This window comes from Passer montanus, unplaced genomic scaffold (assembly GCF_014805655.1).
Source record: "Passer montanus isolate IOZ18808 unplaced genomic scaffold, ASM1480565v1 scaffold117, whole genome shotgun sequence".
Lineage (NCBI taxonomy): Eukaryota > Metazoa > Chordata > Aves > Passeriformes > Passeridae > Passer > Passer montanus.
The window spans coordinates 683,053-703,116 of record NW_024358389.1 but is presented as its reverse complement, the minus strand read 5'-3'; the positions used below and the strand labels follow the sequence as shown (position 1 = coordinate 703,116).

Genomic DNA, 20,064 nt, shown 5'->3' with positions numbered 1-20,064 from the left:
GCTCCCCTGCAGGCAAGAGCAGCTCCAGCAGCCCACAGCCCCCGTGGATGAGACTGACCCATCGTTGGGGACACCCCTGACAGGGGCTGGCCCCGTGCCCCCTCCTCACTCCCAGCCCCACGCGTGGCCCCTCTTACAGCAGAGTTGAAGCGCAGGTGGCAGATGTTGCAGGAGATGAACTGCTTCTTCTTGAGCGGGGCTGGCACGCCGAAGGTGTGGCTGATCACTGCCTTCTGCACCGGGTCCATCTGCAAGGGCAGGGAGGGCTGGTGCCGTGTGCTGGTGGCTGCCCCAGCGTGGCACCGGGATCTGGTGACCCCCACGCCTGTCACACTCCCAAGGAGCCACTGCCAGTGCCACAGAGCTCCCAGGGGCTCTGCAAGGAGCGAGGGGCTGCATCTGCTGAGGAGCCCTGCGGCCATGGAGGCTCCCCTGCACAGGGCAACGTGCTGTGCCAGCACTGGCTCCTGTCCTGCTTAAACCATGCCTGAATCCATCAAATCCACCAGGTGTGAATGTCAGCTGTGGTCTGGCAGAAGGGATGAGACCAGCGTGTGCCCAAGTCCCCTCTGCCCCCACAAAGACATTTGTGTCACAGGTGGCAACTTACCAGTTTCTGTGTGAACCTCACTGGCTACCCTTGACCTCAGCAAGAGCAAAAACCACCAAAATGGGGGACAGAGGTGGCCAAAACAAGCATCTGGCCATTCATTCTCCATGTGCTCCTCACCAGAGAGTTGGGATGTCCCCATGCAATGCCAAAGGCACGGGCAGGGCCATGTGTGCCAGCCCCCAGGACACTGACAGCCCACATGGGTGCCAGGGCAGGAGGGACCCCAGTGCTGGCTGCCAGAGACACAGCTCACCCAAGATACAGTGCCCACAAAAGCCCCTCTGCTGCCCAGATGTGCCTTTCACCCTCCAAACCCACCAATGACAGCTCGGTCACCAGGCTGGGCACACACAGAACCACCTCAGTGTCCTGCCAGGAGCCACGTCTGTCCTCCAGCCTGCCCAGGGCTGTGGTGGGGCCAAGCATGTGGCCAGTGCCAGGCCCTGGCCCTTCTGTCTCGCCTCAGGGCTCGGCCTCATTCCACAGCCCAAGCACCAAACTGCTTCCAAAAGCCATAATTGTTTTTAACAAAATGCATTTATTAAGGAAGAAAACATAAGAATAACCTCTTTGTCTGAGCGTGGCTCCAATCTATAATGCAAGTATTGTTCCCTAGCCTGTGGCACAGGGAGATTATCTTATCTGAGCCCTGCTGTCAGGAGAGCCCGGGGTTTTCAGCGATCGTATTTCTCTGCAGAGCTATTTCACTGCCGAGACAGGTGCATCAGTCTTCGAGGCACATGCCTGGACAACAGCACCATTATCAAGACCCCAAATTCCTTTCCAGGAGTGAGCAGAATGGTAAAAGCAGGTGATTAATGAAGTGCCTGTTTGCTATGAAATTTTACTCACTTATCTGGCATATAAATGAAGAGGCATTTGGGGTTCGGCAGAGACCTGGAGGAAGCTACAGATGGCCAAGATGCTGCTCCAGGCCTGACAACAAACATTGCCATGTGCTGGGCTGCTGGGCCAGCACTTGTTTTCTAGAGAAACACCCACCTTTCCACTCAGAAAAGAAAAATGGCTCCAGCCTTCCCAGCAGTGTCAGCCACCAGGTTCCAGCTGGTTGCTCCCACCAAACAACACTGGCACCCACCAAGCAGCTCCCTTGGGCTCATCCACACCCTGAGCAGGGTGGGGATCAGAGGAGGATGCAGAGGAAAGGGAGATGCTGGCACAAGGACACAAATGAGACCAGGGACTGTCTTGGTCTCATCCAAACCCTGCCAGTGGCAGCAAGGCCATGCCTGAGCCTCAACTACATGGTGGTGGTGCTGAACAGCCCCAGGACAGGGTCACCTCATCCTCCTGGGGTTATGCCAGGGTGATGGCACCAACCTGGACCTTTCCACCCCCTGTGCTTTAGCCAAGTCCACCCTGCTCCACCCTGTGGCACACCAAGAGTTGTGTGCACCACAGCACCTGCTACTGCCCTGGCAGGCACAGGACTCAGGGCTCAGGGCTGGGCTGGCCAGCACACTCAGCCCTGGCTGCTCACCCCAGCCCCAGCAGCCCAGCCAAGGCACGTGCTGGCCACTGCTGCTCCTGCTGTCCCAAAGGGAACCAAGCACTGTCTCAAGCTGCCCACCCCCCTGGGAGCACACATGGTCCCAGGTGCTTTGCCAGAAGCCCAGCCCAGCTCCAGCCCACACTAAGCATATCTGAAGGCTGCTGCCACCTGAGAGCCCTCGTGCTTCTCCCCAAATCCCAACACAAACATCCCCCTATCCCTCCCTGCTGCACGCCCTCGCAGCTCTCTCAGACATGGAAAAGCCCCCCCAGCTCCCATGGGGTTACCTACCAGTGCCTGCAGCCAGGGATTGAGGCTCTTCCTGGTGGTTTCCAAAAGAATGGAGCCAGCAACAGAGGTGGCTTTGGGCACCTCAGTCTTGGGGAATAAAGATCCCGGCTTTATAGTCAATTCCTATTGACTCACACTACTTTATTTATCCCTGGATGTTCCTGCTGATATAAATAGCCATCCCTGTGCCGAGCTCCCTGCGGCCACTGAGGTCAGGGCAGGAATTCACAGGGATGCAGCATCCCTCCAGATCGTGTCTGCTGAGCTTTACGAGGCGCTGCTGGGTCCTGGGGATTTGCAACATCCCAAGCTAAGGGAAGGGCCCTTGGAGCAAGGTGCCTCCAGTGCTGTCAGGGTTTTTTTCCCCTGGTTGTTGCTCTAAGTGGCAGGAGGCAGCTTGGAAAGGTTTTGTTGGCTCTGGAGTAAAACATCTGCTGGGTTCATGGGAGCCCTGTGACCTGCTCGGAGTGCAGAGTTCTGCTGGGCAGTGCAAACAGCTCCTGCTCTTCAGGGCATGGCTGAGCCCTCACAGCATCACCAGCCATGCAGGGCATGAAAGGAGAACCTGAGATCCTGCTGCAGAGCAGCTCCAATGTGGCAGCGACCTCAGCAAGGGGCAGACTGACTGCTGCTTCCATCCCTCTCCCCACACTGAGGCTCAAGTGGAGCCTGACCAGCAGGATGCAGGGATGTCCCAGCCCTTCATCCTGAGGGATGGAAGCTCTGCTCTGGCTCCTCCAGAGCTGCCAGAGCAGCTCAGGCTGCAGGGATGTCCCAGCCCTTCATCCTGAGGGATGGAAGCTCTGCTCTGGCTCCTCCAGAGCCACCAGCCTGGCACACCCTGCATCTCACCCAGCCTCCTGTGGCCACATCTCCAGCACAGGCACACCCCAAAGGGCAGCTCCTGCCCCTGGACCATCAGCCAGCAGCACACACCAGGCTCCAGGTCCCCAGATGGCTGGGACAGCCTCCCCTGGCATCTCTCTCTGTGCCTGGCCCATCCTCTGCAGCAGGAGCCCACATGGAGCACAGCAGCCATGTGACACTGCGTGGCTCCAGCAAGTACCAGATTCATTTTCCAAATTACTGATTTTTTTAAAGCAACAGCCGTGGGTGAACAGGCTCTGAGGCAGCGGCAGGTGGGAGCCAAGAGGAGAGGACAACAGGCGTTGGGTCAAGTTCACTCCTGACTCCAGCGACTAAAAAAAGAGTCCAGACAAAAAGCAGGAACTTTAATGGCATCAAAACCCCTCCTGTCCTGTGTTCCAGCTCATTAGCCCGGGGAGAGGCTGGGCTGGGGCTTCAAAAGAGCTTAAAGGACTCAGAGCCTGAATCCCATTCAACAGCAGCAGGAATCCTGCACTTAATTTCTGAACTGTCTTTGAGGATCTCAGCGACAATTTGCACCTTCCAAGCACGTTTAAGTTCAAAGCCTCTCACAAAAGTTCAGTGAGCAGGAAGGGGGCTCAGGACAGTCCCATTTCCAGGCTCATAAGAGAAAACAATGGCATTGATGAACCCCAAAACATGAGCACACAGTGCCTCTGGGGCAGAGATGGGGAGAAGCCCCCAGATTCTGCCTTACCCAGAGCAGAACCTGCTCCACAACAATTCCAGGCAGCACCCAGGGGTTACAGAGACCCCATGGGGCTGGGACCAGCCTGGGGGAGCAGGGCAGCGTGGGGAGAAAACCATTTCCTTGGTCTTCTCTGTGTCCTTGGTCACATCCATGGCAGTTTAACTGTCTAATGGAACATCTCTAAAGATGTGTGTCATTGCCCACCCCACACACCTGGGTTGGTGGTCCAAGGTTGGGGACCTGGAGCCCAAGTGGGGGGCGGGAGCAGCCCCCCAGCACTCTGACCACCCCAACATCCACAGCACCAGCCACATCCCTCATATCTGTAGTACATTCTCTTTCTTTTCTTTTCCTTATTTAATTTTCAACTAATGAACTGCTCTCCAGAGCTACTTTATTACTATTGATTCCAGGGGCAAAATCCAATTGATCTTGGTTAAAATGAACCATGTTTTTAATTCTACTACTGACAGGCACTGGCTGGGCAGGAACCTCTCCGAGCTAAGGGCAAAGTGGGCATGTTGCACTGGCATCCAGCAGCCACAGACCCCAGGAATTAAACCAGAAGCTACCTGGTGGTGCCATGCAGAGAAAGGACTGCTGTAGGGGAGGAGGGATCCAGCAGCCCATGCCCATCCTTCCTGGGGACTCACCGTGTTGAAGTTGGGGAAGAGGTTGAGCGGTGATGTCCCGTTGAGCCTGAAGGTCAGAAAGTGCTTGATGTCCAAGGGAGGATGAAGAGGACGGCCAGGGATGGGCAGCGACGCTAAGAGGGGGCTGCTGTGTCCGGAGGGACCTGGGCAGGCAGAGGGAGAGAGCAGCGTCAGCACTGCTGATCCCTGCTGGCAGCAGGAGGGCAGAGCACACCAGACACGCACAAGGGACATCTGCCATGGATACAGAACCCCCACGGGGAGAGGCCCCAGCCCAGGGTGGTTGTGGGCACCCCTTTGCCTTCCAGGCTCCAAACCAGCACCCCAATTCCAGCCGCATCCCAGCGTGGACACGCGCAGGAGTCCAAAGCCTCAAAAGGTGTCCCAACCTCCCCCAGGGAAGCAGCCCCTTCCCAGGGCTCCTCCAAACCAGCACCACCAGCTCTTCACCACGGCTGGTGAGGTTTTGGCTGCCAAAGGGCTGGGGACAGAGGCAGAGCTGCCCCCACTCCTGCAGCACAGCCACCACTCCCCGTCCCCCGCAAATGAACCACGCGCTCCAGCGTGAGATTTAAAAATAGCCTGGAGTTATTAATAATGTTCTGTTTCAACAGAAAACACCCGTGGGACAGAGGGAAGGAAGGAAGGGAGGCCAAGCAGAGATCTGTCTCCAGCCTGCTCCCCATCCCAGCTCATGCTCATCACAGATGATGAGCACAGGGAAGCATCCCCCAAGTGGCAGAGGGAGTCCCTGCCCAGCTCTGGCAGCAAGGAGGGGAGAAAGATAAAATAAAATAAATGAACTAATCAGACACAATAAATAAGAAATGGTTTCAGAGTGCTGTGATCCAGAAGAGCCCATCCACATCCCACACAGGCTCACACCCCTGCAACCCACCCACAGCCCCGTCCCGTTTCCTGCAGCAAGGACAAGGTCAACGTTCCTCATTCCTTTGGGGTTTTTTTGAGGCTTGGGTTCTTTTCCCCCTCAAAGGCATCATGGATCCCTTGACCCAGCACACCACAACCCCATCCCACCACCCCCCTGGACCCGAGAAAACCCTTGTGGGAGGCTGACTGGCCAGCACCCACTGCCACAGCAGAAACACCCTCCACCAGCACCTCCTGTGACAGCACCGAGCCTGAGCCCCCCTCCAGCCCCACACCCAGAACCAGGCTGGTGCTGCTCCTCACTCTGCTCTGCACCCACCCCATGCCAATCCCAGCTGCTGCAGGACCTGAGACACGCATCTGAAATTCAAAGTTTGAGAGATTCCCTGGATTTGAGCAGCCAGTGCTCGTCGCCAGCCCCACGGGCACCAACGACCTCTTTCTGGGCGAGCGCACGTGGAGGCTCTGCCACGGCACCGGAGCATCCCCGAGCCAGGCCTGACTCCGGGGAGGAATTACAGTTTGCTTCATCAGGCGTGCACTGATCGAGTTAATTCCAGAGTCGCCCAGAAGGGAAATCTGCGAAACCGCTCAAAAATAAATAAATAACATCGCAGCAGCAGCAGCAGCGAGCAGCACTGGGTGAGGGGTGCATAATTAACCTTCTGAGGCGTGAAACAGCGTTTCTACATCAAATCATTTGAGACGGCCGGGCTGGCGCCAGAGGAGCTGCCCTGGGACCCCCCAGCACACACAGCCGGGGCCCCACAGAGAGCAGCAAAGGCATTTGGGGCTGGATGATGAGGGGTGCAACTCATCACAGCCAGGGTGCTTTGCACTGGCCTTAAAAACAAAAAATATATATATATAGACACACATATATCTATATCTATATTTATATCTATATCTATGTCTATATATCTATCTCTACACACACTTTTTTGTATTTATATATTTAATATAGTTATATATTTAATATATTTTAATATATAGATATACATATATATATTTAAAATATACATATATATAATATACATATACATACACATACACATACATGTACCTATATATACCTATACTCATCTATAATATACATACATATACATACATACATATATAGGTATGGAATATATGTATGTTATATATTTACGTTTTATATATATTTTTTATATATATATGGGTTTTATATATATATATACACATATGGGAGGAACAAGAGGTGGGCGATCACCTCACCCCCAAAATCAGTGACTACAAGAAGGGGTGCTGCAGCTCAGCTAATGCTTGGGCTGAAGGATTCAGTCCCTGGGGAGCAGCTCCTGCACTGGGCAGGCACAGGACGAGTGCTGAGGGGACACAGACTCCCAGGATCAGCCACTACCTGCAGCAGCTGCTGCCCACCAAGGGTACTGAGAAGATACGTCAGCCTCTTTGGCACACCCTATATACATACATATACATACATACATATATAGGTATGGAATATATGTATGTTATATATTTACGTTTTATATATATTTTTTATATATATATGGGTTTTATATATATATATACACATATGGGAGGAACAAGAGGTGGGCGATCACCTCACCCCCAAAATCAGTGACTACAAGAAGGGGTGCTGCAGCTCAGCTAATGCTTGGGCTGAAGGATTCAGTCCCTGGGGAGCAGCTCCTGCACTGGGCAGGCACAGGACGAGTGCTGAGGGGACACAGACTCCCAGGATCAGCCACTACCTGCAGCAGCTGCTGCCCACCAAGGGGGTGAGAAGATATGTCAGCCTCTTTGGCACACCCCTGAGCTCAAATTTGTGGATTAAACACCTTCTGGACTGGGATAAACCAGGCAGTTAGAGAGAGCTCAGAAACCCTGTGAGACCCTGCAGATGGGCAGGTTTTTCTCACTTGGCTTTGTTCCTGAAGCAGACAGGACCCTAAGGAGCAGGGAGAGGGCTGAGGCCACCCCAGCATGTCACAACACCCTGCTGGGGCGCCCACAGGATGCTCTTGAGGCACCTTCCCAAGGTTACAGGGCTATGGCATTGTGGGTCCTGCCTTACCTTTGCTGCAGGGCAGATTCCAGCAGCAGCTGAGGGCAGTATTTTTAGGTATTCATTAGACACTCAATTAAGGAGATTTGCTTTTGGGCGAGTGGCAGGGTCCCAGGTCTGTATAGAATGACACGACCTTAGGCAAGGTGACAGGCATGGCCAGCAGCAGGTGGGTGAACAGGCCCCCAGTGGTTCAGCTTTTTGTCACAGCCCCTGCTCTGTCCCCCCCCGTTTTGGCAGAGGATCCCCCACCTCCACAGAGAACGCTGCTGCTCTGGCACTGTGGGTCCTCCTGGGACAGGATGTGCTCCTGCAGAGCATTCCAAGGGGCTGCTGCAAGGAGAGGAGCACAGGAGCCACGTGCTCCTGGCATGAGCACCTGCTGCAGTTTGGGGGGGTTGTCTCTGTGCCCCCCCAGTTCCACAGGTACAGCCCAGGCCTGACCAAGCGGTGTCAAAGCCACCATGTCCCTGATGTGGTGCTGCGTGTCCCCTGCTTGGGGCTCAGCCCCTTCCCAGCCCTCTGGAGCTCAGCCCAGGTCCTGTCCCACACACAAGTGACTTTTGTAGGGATCCCTCAGAATTTAAAGGAATTTTCAGCCCTACATTTAACCAAACTCACCCAGACTGTGCCTGGCCGTCCCCCCCAGCCTGTCCCCACCCCTTCACCCTACACAGCCACTGAACACACACCTGCAGCAGGTTTTTCTCCTGCTCCCTGTGAGGCAGAGCAGAGCAACTGTTGTGCTCTGTCACCTGCCTGTGTGAACCTCCCAGAGCCGCTTCTGAAGGCTGCAGGTTCTCATACCAACACGAGCCTGCCAAGGACCCATCCCTGCAGACGCCGCCGCCTCAGTGAGCATCTGGTGCAGAGTCTGCCCAGGCCAGATGGAGATGGAGCTGTTTATTCACACAGAGGCTCCCTCCTGCTTGGGAGATGTTCTCGGCAAATTTTGATGGTGTCTCCAAATCCTTACCCAGGGCTTTAAAGGTTTTGTCTCTGGCCAAGCATGTTTCCAGGAGGCTCCCCAGTGCCAAAGGCTGGTGGCCAGAGAAGAACAGCAACCCCCAGTCACAACACTGGACCACGACGGCAGCACCAGTGCAGCCCCAGCACCTCTGGGATCTGGATTAGTAACAAACAGATTGCACTGCACTGGACTCCCAGAGCAACCAGAGCTGGAGTGTGGGGCAGCAGATCTGCTACATCCTCCCATTTCCAGCTTTTGGCAGCCCCAGCAGAGGACCTGGCACTCAGGATTCAACTGAGGTAATGCTTCATGCTGCTGCACGGGGTTTATTGCTGATGAGAATCAGTCTGAAGTGAAGGAAACAGCCCTCCAAGTGACAACCAGCAAAGCCCCATCACACTGGAACACCCCAGACCCCTGGGCAGAGGGGCCCGAGCTCCAGGCTGCTGCAGGCACCAACAGCTCTGCTCACCTCGGGACAGAGAGCAACACTTCAGAGCAGAAATATGAGCTGAACACCTCCAGCTGGCCCCAAAAGCTGGTGTTGAAGGACTTTCTCCCAGACTGCAGGTTGCCAAGAGCTCAGGGTGCAAAGGGAACTTGGGGACGTGAGGATGTTTTGGAAAGAATAAGAATTAGCTATTGATTGTTATTGGACCCCTGCTCACAATTTATTCTGTCCTTGCAAAAAAAAAAAAAAAAAGTCCTTTTAGATATCTTTAAACTTTAGGAAAATTAAGATAGACCTTTTTAATATAGATATTTATATATGTATATTTATATATATACACACATACACATATGTACACAATGATACATTTAAAGTTACATTTCCTCAGCCATTACAATATCATTCCCTAAATCTCTTGCTCTTGAAATGATCATGACTTGATGCCACTGCTAAAAATACCCTGTGCTGTGTGCAAGGAACACCAACACGACACCGCCAGGCATGTTGGGGTCGGCGCAGAGCTCGGAGGATGCGCTGCCTTTTCTGCATTCCCTCTCCAGGCTCCAGAGTAGCAGAAATCCCATATTTTTGCAGAGCATTAAGCAAAAGCTGCTGGGTATCTTTGTGCAAAGGCAACGTGACATTTGAGCTCAAGAGCTTTGCCTTCATCTCCCTAAAACAAAATGATGACAAACCCTTGGAAAAAACTCATGGCAATTTGGGAGCTCAGGTGGCCCCAGGACTCTGAATTCTGGGCTATTCAAAGAGAGGTTTGGGGCATGAGGGAGGGATGGTCACGGGACCAGCATGGCTTTGCAAAGGATCCTGTTTCTCTTCCCAGCACAGAGAGGTCACCATGCCCTGCAGCTGCCCAGCAGTGACCGGTGATGTGGAAAGGCAGCGCTGTGGCCCTGGGGGCTGCCCGCAGGCCCCGGCTCCTGCCCCAGGAGCCACACCAGCCACGCTCACTTCACCGGCGCCACGATGAACCCGGGCTCCCTCATGCTCTCATAGTACTCGATGGCCAAGGCGAAGTTGAACTCGCTGATGGCCGGCCCGTCCAGGGCGATCTTCATGAGGTCAGAGAGCGCCTCGGCCTTGGCAGGCCGCGACCGGCCGCGCCTCAGCAGCTCCCGGCCCCGGCTGATCTTCTCGGCAAGGGCCGAGCCCAGCGGCAAGGCCAGCGCAATAGCTGCCAGCACGGCGAAGTCCGGGAAGAGCTCGTGCATCTCGGAGCTGCTGTAGACCAGCTTGACACAGAGGTCCTTGAAGGAGAGCTGGCTGAGGCTGAAGACGATGCGCTTGAAGAGGGGGAAGTCGCTCAGGGCCCTCTCGCTCACCACCACCCGTGAGTACACCCGCAGCAGGAAGTTCAGCTCGCTGACCCCATAGCTGCCGATGTCCTCCAGAGACTGGGGGTAGCACTTGGGGTTGAAGATGGCAGAGAAGGAGCTGATGGCCTCCAGGACGCTGCTGGGGAACCTGTCCAGCAGGTTGCCCCGCACCCTCTCCAGGTAGCTGTCCTTCAGGTGCTCAAAGTGTTTCAGGTGCACTTGGGAGCAGTTGGCCAGCTCAACACCCTTGTAGTAGAGGCGGCTCTCGCCCTCCCGGGCGTCCTGGGGGTGCTTGTTCATCTCACTGAGGAACTCCCGGAGGTTCTGGCCACTGGTGCTCTGCTGGGCCTGCAGAGTGGTGGCTGTGGCTGAGACTATGGGCTTCAAGATGGAGAGGTCAAAATCCTCGATCTGGAAGAAACGACTGAGCTTCTGGAAGATGGGGAGGACATCCAGGAGGATCTTGGTGAAGGCCACAAACTGGAACTTCTTGAGCTCTTCACAGAGGCCACGGGCCACGGGTGAGCGCTCCGCCTGGCTCTCCAGCAGCAGCACCAGTGTGGGCCATGAGGAGTCAATGGCTTCTACAGCTGGGAAGATTGAAGTCCAGTGGATGGCTTTGGGGCTCCCGAGGTCTATCTCACAGAGGTCCAGGACTCTCCGCAGCTCCTGCAGGCTACTCCCTTCCCCCTGGGAGCTGGAGTAGAGCCTATACACAGCATCCACAGTGGTCTCATACTTCTGGAGGTACTCAATGGTGCTGATGCTCTCAGCCAGCAGCAGGGAGGTGCCGTGGGACAGGCAGTGCACCTCAGTGAGGAGCGGGCAGAGCGAGGTCAGCGCCGTCCCCACCCCGCTCAGCCGCTCGGCCACCAGCGAGGCGCTGTCGGCGCTGAGCCAGGTGAGCTTCATGGTGGGGATGCCAAAGGAGCGCATCACCTCGCCCACCTTGCCTGCCACAGTGGAGGCCTCCCCGGCAGGCAGCTCGAAGCTGCCCAGGAAGGTGGTGGAGGTCTGCCCGTTGCAGGGGGAGACAGTGGTGGTGAACACGGCGAGGCTGCGGTGCTCCAGGACGTCCACTGTCTCGTCCACCACCAGCCCAATGAACGGCGAGGCTTTGATCCTGTGCCTGTCCTCGTTGTGGAGGACTTTGGCAATGGCTGCCTGGGCCAGTTGAAGGAGGGGTGCAGGGAGGGAGAGAGAAACACAAATGAGATTCAGAGGCAGTGGGAGATGAGCAGCACTTGGCACAGAGTGAGCGGGTGGGCTCCCACCCACGGGCTCCTGCAGCGCAGGAGCCCCGAGCCAGGGAAAAGCCCTTACAAGAGGCTGGAAATCAGTTTCTTTTTCCGTAATAAGCTTTCTCCTGCTCCTGTTTGGCAGCTCAAGCACCATGGGAAGCTGCTGAAAGCTTGGGGGTTCCTGTTCTGAGCTTGGGGACAGAGCCCCACAGATGCAGCAGGACACAGCACCACCAGCAGCACTGACCCCTCAAGCCCCCAACATCCCATTCCCAAGCTCCCACCTATGCTGGCAGTGAGGCAGGACACCAGGAACCCACCTGCCCCTTTCAACTCCAGCAGCTCCACTTCACTGGCCCAGCAGGGGCAAGAGCAGCAGCAAAATGGCAACATTTTTTCCATCTCTACTCATTTACTCACATTCACCCCATTTCAGGCAAACTCCCCAGTTCGGAGGGAAAACTTCCTCTGTGTGTGTGAGTGCTGCAAGGATCACCACAGGCTGGGAAACCTAATTAGTGGGTTTAGTCTATCAGTAGCAAAATAAGGCTCTGCAGAGAGCTGGAAAGCCTGGCAAACGGCCAAGACTCACTAAAAATTTAATTTGATTTTAGCAGGCATGAAGCGTTCGTAAAAATCAGAAATCCCTCTCAAACTCTCCGGCTACTTGATCTTTCTGGTCACTTACTTTAGGGCAAAAGACGCAAAACCCACAGTGCTAATTGAACTCGTGAGACAATCAGCTTCCATCCTGCAAAGCAGCCGGGCAGGCTGGGGGAGCTGGGTGGGCGCGGGCACCGTCCCTGCCCTGCCGGGCGCAGTGCCCACCTAAGTGCAACCCCCCAGCCCCCCGTACACACCTGCATCTCCCTGACGCTGCCAGGCTGGTAGAACTCGCTGTGCTCCGAGGCCAGCAGCGCCTGGCACAGGTTGAACTTCTGGAAGCTGAGCAGGGAGGAGCACTTCTCATCCGCGATCTCCTCCTTGGCCATCCAGTAGACCGTGGTGAGGACGGCCACCTTGGCGGGGTTCACCTCCACCTTGATGAGCGGGCGCAGCTCGGGGTGGCCGTGGACACGCGTGTCGAAGGCCAGCTGCTCGCGGTTGACGGCCAGCGCCTGGCGGTGCGCCCCGGAGGTGACGTGCCGCAGCAGCGCGTGGCGCTGGAAGTTGTCCGTGCCCACGGTGAAGGCGTTCTCCGCCTTACCGTGCTTGTTCTTCACCAGCGCCTGCCGGCACTCTGTGCAAAACATGAGCTTCCTCTCATAGTCAAACTCCAGCCAGGTAAATTCCTCCTTCCAGTGCTCATTGAAATAGCGCTTGCACTTTTTATTGGAATTGGAAGTTTCCCCAGCTGGCTTTTTCCCCGGAGGCACCATACTGCTGTGGCTGGGGGATCAACTAAGGTTGAGCCGCACCGTGCCTTGAGGAGCAGCGTGCACATTTAATTTAGTAAGAAGGTCTATTACCACTCTCCTGGTCCGACTGGAGATGAAAGAGACACAAGGGAAATGGGATTAGGGCCCTGCAAAGCTCAGCTGGGGCTCGGCTGTGGTGGCACAAGCGACAGTGGCACGGTGACAGCAGTGGTGACAGCGGTGCTGAGGGCAGGTCAGGCTGTGCAACAGCCCCAGCACCGCACATGGGGATCCCATCAAGCACCTCATCAGCACCACCAGAAGCTCTCGGTGTCACTGGTGGGACTGGCACACACACAAATGGTCCCATCAGCACAGGAACACGCACACGCTTCCCCTCGGAGCGGCCTTCCCCACTGTGCTGGCACCGGGAAGGTGAGGAAGGCTCAGCGCTGGCTGAAACACCCAAAACAGAGCGTTCAGCCCCAGAGGAGCAGCACCTGCGGCTGGCAGTGAGTGCCAGGGCCCTGGAGCAGAACAAGAGTGACTGGGAGCTAGCTCAGACACACGTGCTTGTGGGCACACGTGTGCTCTCTGGCTTGTCCCTCTTCCAGGGAATTGCCAAAGCCGTGGCAGGTCCCATGGCAGCAGAGCCATGCTCTCCACACTCAGTGGCATCCCAGTGTCCCTCCCTGGGGGTGACACACTGGATGCACTCCAGGCCAAGCTCCCAAATGCCTACTGAGCTAGAGGCTGCAAAGCACTTAAACCAAACCAGGATCTGAAGGGTTTAAGCATACACTTGAGCTCCTCCCTACACTTCAGGCCCGCTGAGTCTGAACTCACATTTCTCCATGAACCAGACTGAAAATCCAAACTGAGCCTTGATAAAAGTGTTGGTGAAAGAAGGGGGAAGAACCCAGCGCTGCATGGGGAAAGGGGAGAACCAAAATGCAGAGGGAAAAAGAAAGAACGTGGACACTGAGCAGCAAGAAAACTGGGGAATACCATCAGTCCACATGACTTGCTGAGACATGATGAGGAATTTGGGGTTTTTCTGAAGAACAAGCCCCCAAACCAGAGCCATTCCCACAGCACTGTGGGAGCAGGGGAAGGAAACCTCACATTTCAGGAGTTAGGACACCACCACGACTCCCAGTGCTGCAAACACCCATCCCCACAGAGCCAGTGCTTCCCACGAGGTGCCCTGGACAAGGCTGGCAGGTGGCCCTGGAGTGACCTGCACCGCAGCCTGGCACAGCGACCCCATCCATTCCGACCCCATCCATCCCTGTGCCGGGCTGCAATGGCCCCAGGGGGAGCATTCCTGTGCTCTTTGCCTGTCACTGACCCCATTCTCTCCCAAACCATCCCCACAGCCCACCCCCACCAGCACTTGCTCCAGCAGAAGCTGCTGCCTTGGGAAGAAAAGAAAAAAAGAGCAGCAATTAGTGTGTGGGATGCGCGAGGCCGGGGCGGGGGCTGGGATGGAGCAGAGCTCCGTGGCACCTCTCCCCACCGCACCATTCCCGCAGCCCCCGCCGCGCTCCGGCTGCAGCCCAGCGCCCCTCGGCGCGCTGCCCGCGGGGCACAGCCCTGCGCAGCCCGGGGGGCTCGGCACGGGGGTCGCGCTCCGCTCCCCCTCCTCAGTTTGGGCACGGTGGGGATTTCGCTGTGGGAGGACGAGCCCCTGCGCCCGGAGCATCGCCGTGCCCGGGAGGATGAGCGGGGCAGCCCCAGCGCCCAGCCCGGCGTGCCCACCCCGCTCGCCCGCCCCTACATACGTACCATGGAAAGGCTGCCATAAGCTTTGGGGTGGGGGGCTTGCAAACTTGCCAGATTTTAAATATAAAAAAAAAAAATTAAAATAATCTAATTTGGGGGAAAAAAATCAAAACAAAAAACAAAACAACAAACAAAAAAAAAAAAAAAAAAAAAAAAAACCCAGACAAGCAACGCAAAAGCCAAAAATAAAATTTAAAAAAATAGCGGGGCGTTTGTGAGGCGGCCCCGCAGCCCCCGCGGCCCCGAGCGCGGCGGCTGCGGGAACAAAGGCTGCGGCGGCCGCCCGCGCTCACCGGAGCACGGGAGCAGCCATCTTGCGGCGAGCGGGGACCGTCTGCCTCACGGATGCTCCCGGCAGCTCACGGCGGCAGTGGCCACTAGCGGTGGCCGGGATGGGGAAGGCCCCGCGGCCGTGGCCGGGCCACAGGGACGGTGGATGTGGTGGCCCGGCCAGGGCGACAGGGGATGTGGTGGCCAGGCTACAGGGACAGCAGACGTGGTGGCGGGGCCATGGGGATAGTGGACATGGTGGCCTGGCCAGGGGACAGCTGACATGGTGGCCGGCCAGGGGGACAGGGGACATGGTGGCCGGCCAGGGGGACAAAGGATGTGGTGGCTAGGCCATGGGGATGGTGGACATGGTGGCCAGGCTATGGGGACAGAGGACATGGTGGCCCCACCAGGGGGACAGAGGACATGGTGGCCAGGCCATGGGGACAGTGGCCGTGGCCGGGCCACAGGGACGGTGGATGTGGTGGCCCGGCCAGGGCGACAGGGGATGTGGTGGCCAGGCTACAGGGACAGCAGACGTGGTGGCGGGGCCATGGGGATAGTGGACATGGTGGCCTGGCCAGGGGACAGCTGACATGGTGGCCGGCCAGGGGGACAGGGGACATGGTGGCCTCACCAGGGGGACAAAGGATGTAGTGGCTAGGCCATGGGGATGGTGGACATGGTGGCCAGGCTATGGGGACAGAGGACATGGTGGCCCCACCAGGGGGACAGAGGACATGGTGGCCAGGCCATGGGGACAGTGGAAGTGGTGGCCAGGCCACGGGGGCAGAGGACGTGGTGGCCGGGCCATGGGGATGGCAGATGTGGCAGTCCAGCCATGGGGACAGTGGACATGGTGGCCAGGCCATGGGGGCAGAGGACGTGGTGGCTGGGCTACAGGGATGATGGACATGGTGGCCGGGCCATGAGGATAGTGGACCTGGTGGCCAGGCTATGGGGACAGAGGACATGGTGGCCCCACCAGGGGGACAGAGGACATGGTGGCCAGGCCATGGGGACAGTGGAAGTGGTGGCCAGGCCACGGGGGCAGAGGACGTGGTGGCTGGGCTACAGGGATGGTGGACATGGTGGCCAGGCCACGAGGATAGTGGACGTGGTGGCCAGGCTATGGGGATGGTGCATGTGGTGGCCTGGCCACAGGGACAGTGGACATGGTGGCCACAGCAGCCCCGGGTTGTGGAGCCCCAAGCCTTGCCCTGTGCCTGCCCACGCTCACCTGCTGGAGCGCTTCCCCCCAGGTGCAGGGAGCAGCGGGCATCAGGTGGGCATCTAGCCTGGGTCTGTCAGCTGAGAGCTGGGAGAGCTGCAGGGGTGTTTGCAGCCAGCCAGGATGGGTGTTTGGGGGTTTGGAAGTGTTCTGCAAGCAGCTGTGGGCAGAGCAGCCCCCCAGCAGTGGACACGGAGGTTTGGCAGGATCCAAGTCCAAGCCTTTACGGAATGTGTGGGCAGAGCAGCCCCCCAGCAGTGGACACGGTTTGGCAGGATCCAAGTCCAAGCCCTTTAGGGAATGCCACAAGGCGTTCCTGCCTACCTGCACTCCTGCTCCGTAGCTGCAGGGCTGGGGCTGAAACACAGCCCCTTGTACCAGGGCTCCTTAACAAGCAGAGGGGCTCCTCACATCCCAAAAAGATTCATTTTAGCAATAAATGGAGCCTCTTGACTACTTCCAGAAAGAGGATTTTGTGCCACCTTTGCACACCTTGGATCAGCAGGATCCAAGTCCAAGCCCTTAGGGAATGCCACAAGGTGTTCCTGCCTACCTGCACTCCTGCTCCATAGCTGCAGGGCTGGGGCAGAAACACAGCCCCCTGCCCCAGGGCTCCCTAACTCACATCCCAAAAGCTTTCTTTTAGCAATAAATGCAGGTGAAATTTAGAGCCTCTCAACTACTTCCAGAAAGAGTATTTTGTGCCACCTTTGCTCTCCCCAAACAAGGCTCCTGAGAACTCTGAAATCCCAAGGGGCAGCAGTGTCCCGTGGGACCCCTGATGGAACCTGGCTCCTGGTTTCCCAGCACATACCCTGTGCCTGGGAGCTGAAGGATGCTCCCACCCAGACTCGCCCTTCTCCCGGTGTGGAATTGGGCCATGAGGAGGGACACTGGAATTTGCCTGGATTAGGAGCTGCATTGTACCTGGCTCCGGCTGGCTCTGCACCAGGGGGGTCTGGCGGCCCCCCGGTTAATTCCTCTCTTGAGGCTCCTCCACATATCCCGGGGCAAGAGGCTCTTCCTGCTCTGGGGACATTCTTGCCAAAGTGTCAGCCCAGGGTTAATGAGAGCAGGAGGTGGTGAAACCAGAGCCGGCTCCTGGGGTGAAAACACACCCGATTTATTCTTGTGCTAATGCCGCGAGAAAAGAGGATTGAGCCTTTTTAATGAGTTTTTAGGCAGGAGGCTGCAGCATCCCCGCGTCCCATTCCCCAGTTCCCCGGACAGCAAAGGTCAGCGACCCCAACTCCACTTCCCATGGGGACCCCTCCACGGAGCCCCTGCAGTGGAATCCACGGGACCAGAGGACTCCAGAGGAGAACACGCTTGTTCTGCCTGCCCCATGCAAGGGGCAAGGCTCAAACCACCGACCCCTTCTCCCATTCCTGCTGGAAGCCTCAATTTAACACGAATTTTGGGCAGCATTTGCAGGATGTCCCTGACCCTGCCGAGCACTCTGCCCTCACATAGCTGCCGGATGTCAGGTGTCCTTCCTAAAGCAACTGCAGTGGAGATACTCCTGTTTGCCTCCCCGCAGCAGCAGCCACCTTGGCTCGAGCCAGCGTTGCTGTTTTTCCCCACTGTGCCGTGCCTGAGGATGAGGAGCTGGGTGGGCAGGTGCCCAGAGCACCAGCACATCCATCATCCCCCCAGCTCGAGGGTGGCAGCAGCCATGAGCCACAGTTTCCATGCGAGTCCCAGTTTCCACTGGCATCCCACACCTCGGGCAGCCAGAGCAGACCCCCACCCCACTGGGAGCACCCCTTCTGCACTCCAGCCCCACATCATGGGAGGGTTCCCTGAGAGTTTCTTACTGCATCCATAAGAAGCTGAACAGAAGAGAACAAACCCAGCCATATTATCACCCAAAAAAATTTTAAATCCCCGAGTCCAAAGATATTTATGAGATTTTGCTTCCATCCCTGCTCTAAGCCTGTCAGGCTCTGGGAAATGACGCACACTGTTCCCTCAGGGAAGCGGAGGTGCTGGTGTTCCCAGAGCTGCTGACCCCAGGGAGCCCATCCCTGCTCAGCCCCCAGTTCTGCCCCACCAGCCCTCTCACCCCTGCCCATCCACCACAGGGCATGGGCAAGGAAAGGCCCAGCACCCTGCAGCTCCCTGCTCACCCTCTGCACCCCAAAGCCCAGCTGTGCCAGCCCCAGAATGAACGGGGAGGGAGCACTCACGGGAGCTGCCCGGCTGCATCCCTCGCACCCGAAGGTGGTGACAGCTCAGCTCAGTCCCTGCCGTGTGTGGCGGAGGGGGAAGGCTGTGAGGAGCCTGTCTCGTGTGGGAGAGAGCACCCGGCACCGTGTCAGCTCAGCCAAATTAAAAATACTCCTGCAGCCCCCGGGCTGGTGCCTGGATCTGGCAGGGACGGGGCATGCAGGATGTGCAGGCACTGGAAGGGACGTGGGGAGGAGAAGGTGTTCCCACGCAGAGAAGGGGATGGGACACAACTGGGGGTCCCCAGTGTTCCCCAGCTGTGTCCCAGCTCCCCTGCACAGCTCAGGGTACTCAGGGGGCTGTTCCTCCTCTGTGGGGCTGCCCTTCCAGCACCACTGTGGGCACAAAGGCTCTGGCTCCAGCACGCTCAGGTCCTTGTGGAGGGGCTTGGGTGGGCAGTGGGCCGTAGGCAGGGAACCATGGGGTGCTAGTGGAGAAGAACCCCCCCAATTTGGTGGCATGGTGTCCCCCACACACCCCACAGCCATGCCAGCCTGCAGGATGCAGCCTCGTGCCTCGTTCTCCTGCACAGCTCTGTCACAACCTTCAGCTGCGTGACTGCAGCTGGCAGGGAACGAGCCTTGAAATAAACTCAGATGACATTCCTGCAAACTCTGGACATGGCCACAACAGGATTACTGAGCTGGGCTGGGGAGGGGGGGCAGCATGCTCATCTCTCCCCGCCGGCGACCCCAGCTCCGGGCTGAGGCTCCTCGGAGCAGCAGCTGAGAAGGGCAAAGCCCTTTTGTCAAGGAGCAGAAGCAGGGACAGGGTGATCTCGCTCCCTGGGCTTCCTCCAGTCCATGCACCTGGTCCTTGGGAGGCAGCTTGGCTGCATCTCTCTCCCCAGGAGCCACAGGGAACTTCACCCCACAGCACTGATATCAAAAACAGCTGCTGAGGAGCAAAACTGGATATCAGCCTTGCTCTGTTGAGCATCTTTTCGTCCCTTGTCCACAAACATTGAGCCCAACTCCCTTTGGATTTTACTTCCCATTTGACAGGTAATGATTGAAAAACCAGCATTTAGGGTCTCTCCCCCAGCAGAGACCCCAATCAGCTCAGTGTCCCCTGTGTCACAGCCAGCCATGGCAGCCCAGCCAAGAGCCCACCAACCTCTGCCACAGGGGCTCGGGAAGGATTTGGGCTCATCCTGACTAGAGGCAGCAGAAAAGAAGTGGCAAGCACTGAGCCCTGGTCTGGGCTCCACTGCCCACCCCTCCCTGGGTGGTGGGGGAGAGGTCAGGGTCCTCCTGAGGGATGGAGAGCTCAGGAGTGCACCAGAGCCCCCCATCAGTTCAGCCTTTATTCTGGACACTGCTTAAATTGTAAAAATTGCAGCCAAGTCCAATTCATTACAGCCGAGGAACGGCTGACAGAAATGAAAAGGGAGAAAAGCTCCTCAGATTGATGCTTTCTCACCATTCCAGTGAAATAACCAATTTGGAACAAATTAGGGGCTCCCGTCTCCACCAGCCTTTTGAATTGCCTCCAAGCCAACGCACATTTTTCATAGTGCAGCGTTTCTTCCATTAGCAGTGAAAATTAATGATTTCTATTATTGAAGCACCTGAAGGCAGGTGCCTCCCTCACACAGCCAGGGCT

General features: G+C 57.0%; 2 protein-coding genes across 4 annotated transcripts in view; both read right to left on the bottom strand.

Moving 5' to 3' along the window:
• Positions 1-20,064, bottom strand: part of ZNF385C (zinc finger protein 385C) — a 46,305-nt gene that overhangs the window by 8,048 nt on the left and 18,193 nt on the right. For both annotated transcript variants that reach the window (XM_039697175.1, XM_039697176.1), the window contains exons 3-4: positions 4,650-4,792; positions 138-248 (exon numbers count right to left, since the gene is read on the bottom strand). In XM_039697175.1, coding sequence (XP_039553109.1) covers positions 138-248; positions 4,650-4,792 — 254 coding nt within the window. The remainder of the gene's footprint in view (positions 1-137; positions 249-4,649; positions 4,793-20,064) is intronic.
• On the bottom strand, positions 9,285-15,192 carry CUNH17orf113 (chromosome unknown C17orf113 homolog). Of its 2 annotated transcripts, XM_039697174.1 has the most exons (3): positions 14,733-15,192; positions 12,447-13,071; positions 9,285-11,509 (listed from the first exon to the last, which is right to left on the bottom strand). In XM_039697174.1, exons 2-3 carry the CDS (start codon positions 12,963-12,965, stop codon positions 9,977-9,979), a joined length of 2,052 nt encoding a protein of 683 aa, XP_039553108.1. In that variant the 5' UTR covers positions 12,966-13,071; positions 14,733-15,192; the 3' UTR covers positions 9,285-9,976. The 2 variants fall into 2 exon arrangements, with proteins under 2 accessions (XP_039553108.1, XP_039553107.1); XM_039697173.1 differs by lacking the exon at positions 14,733-15,192 and having other exon boundaries at positions 12,447-14,408.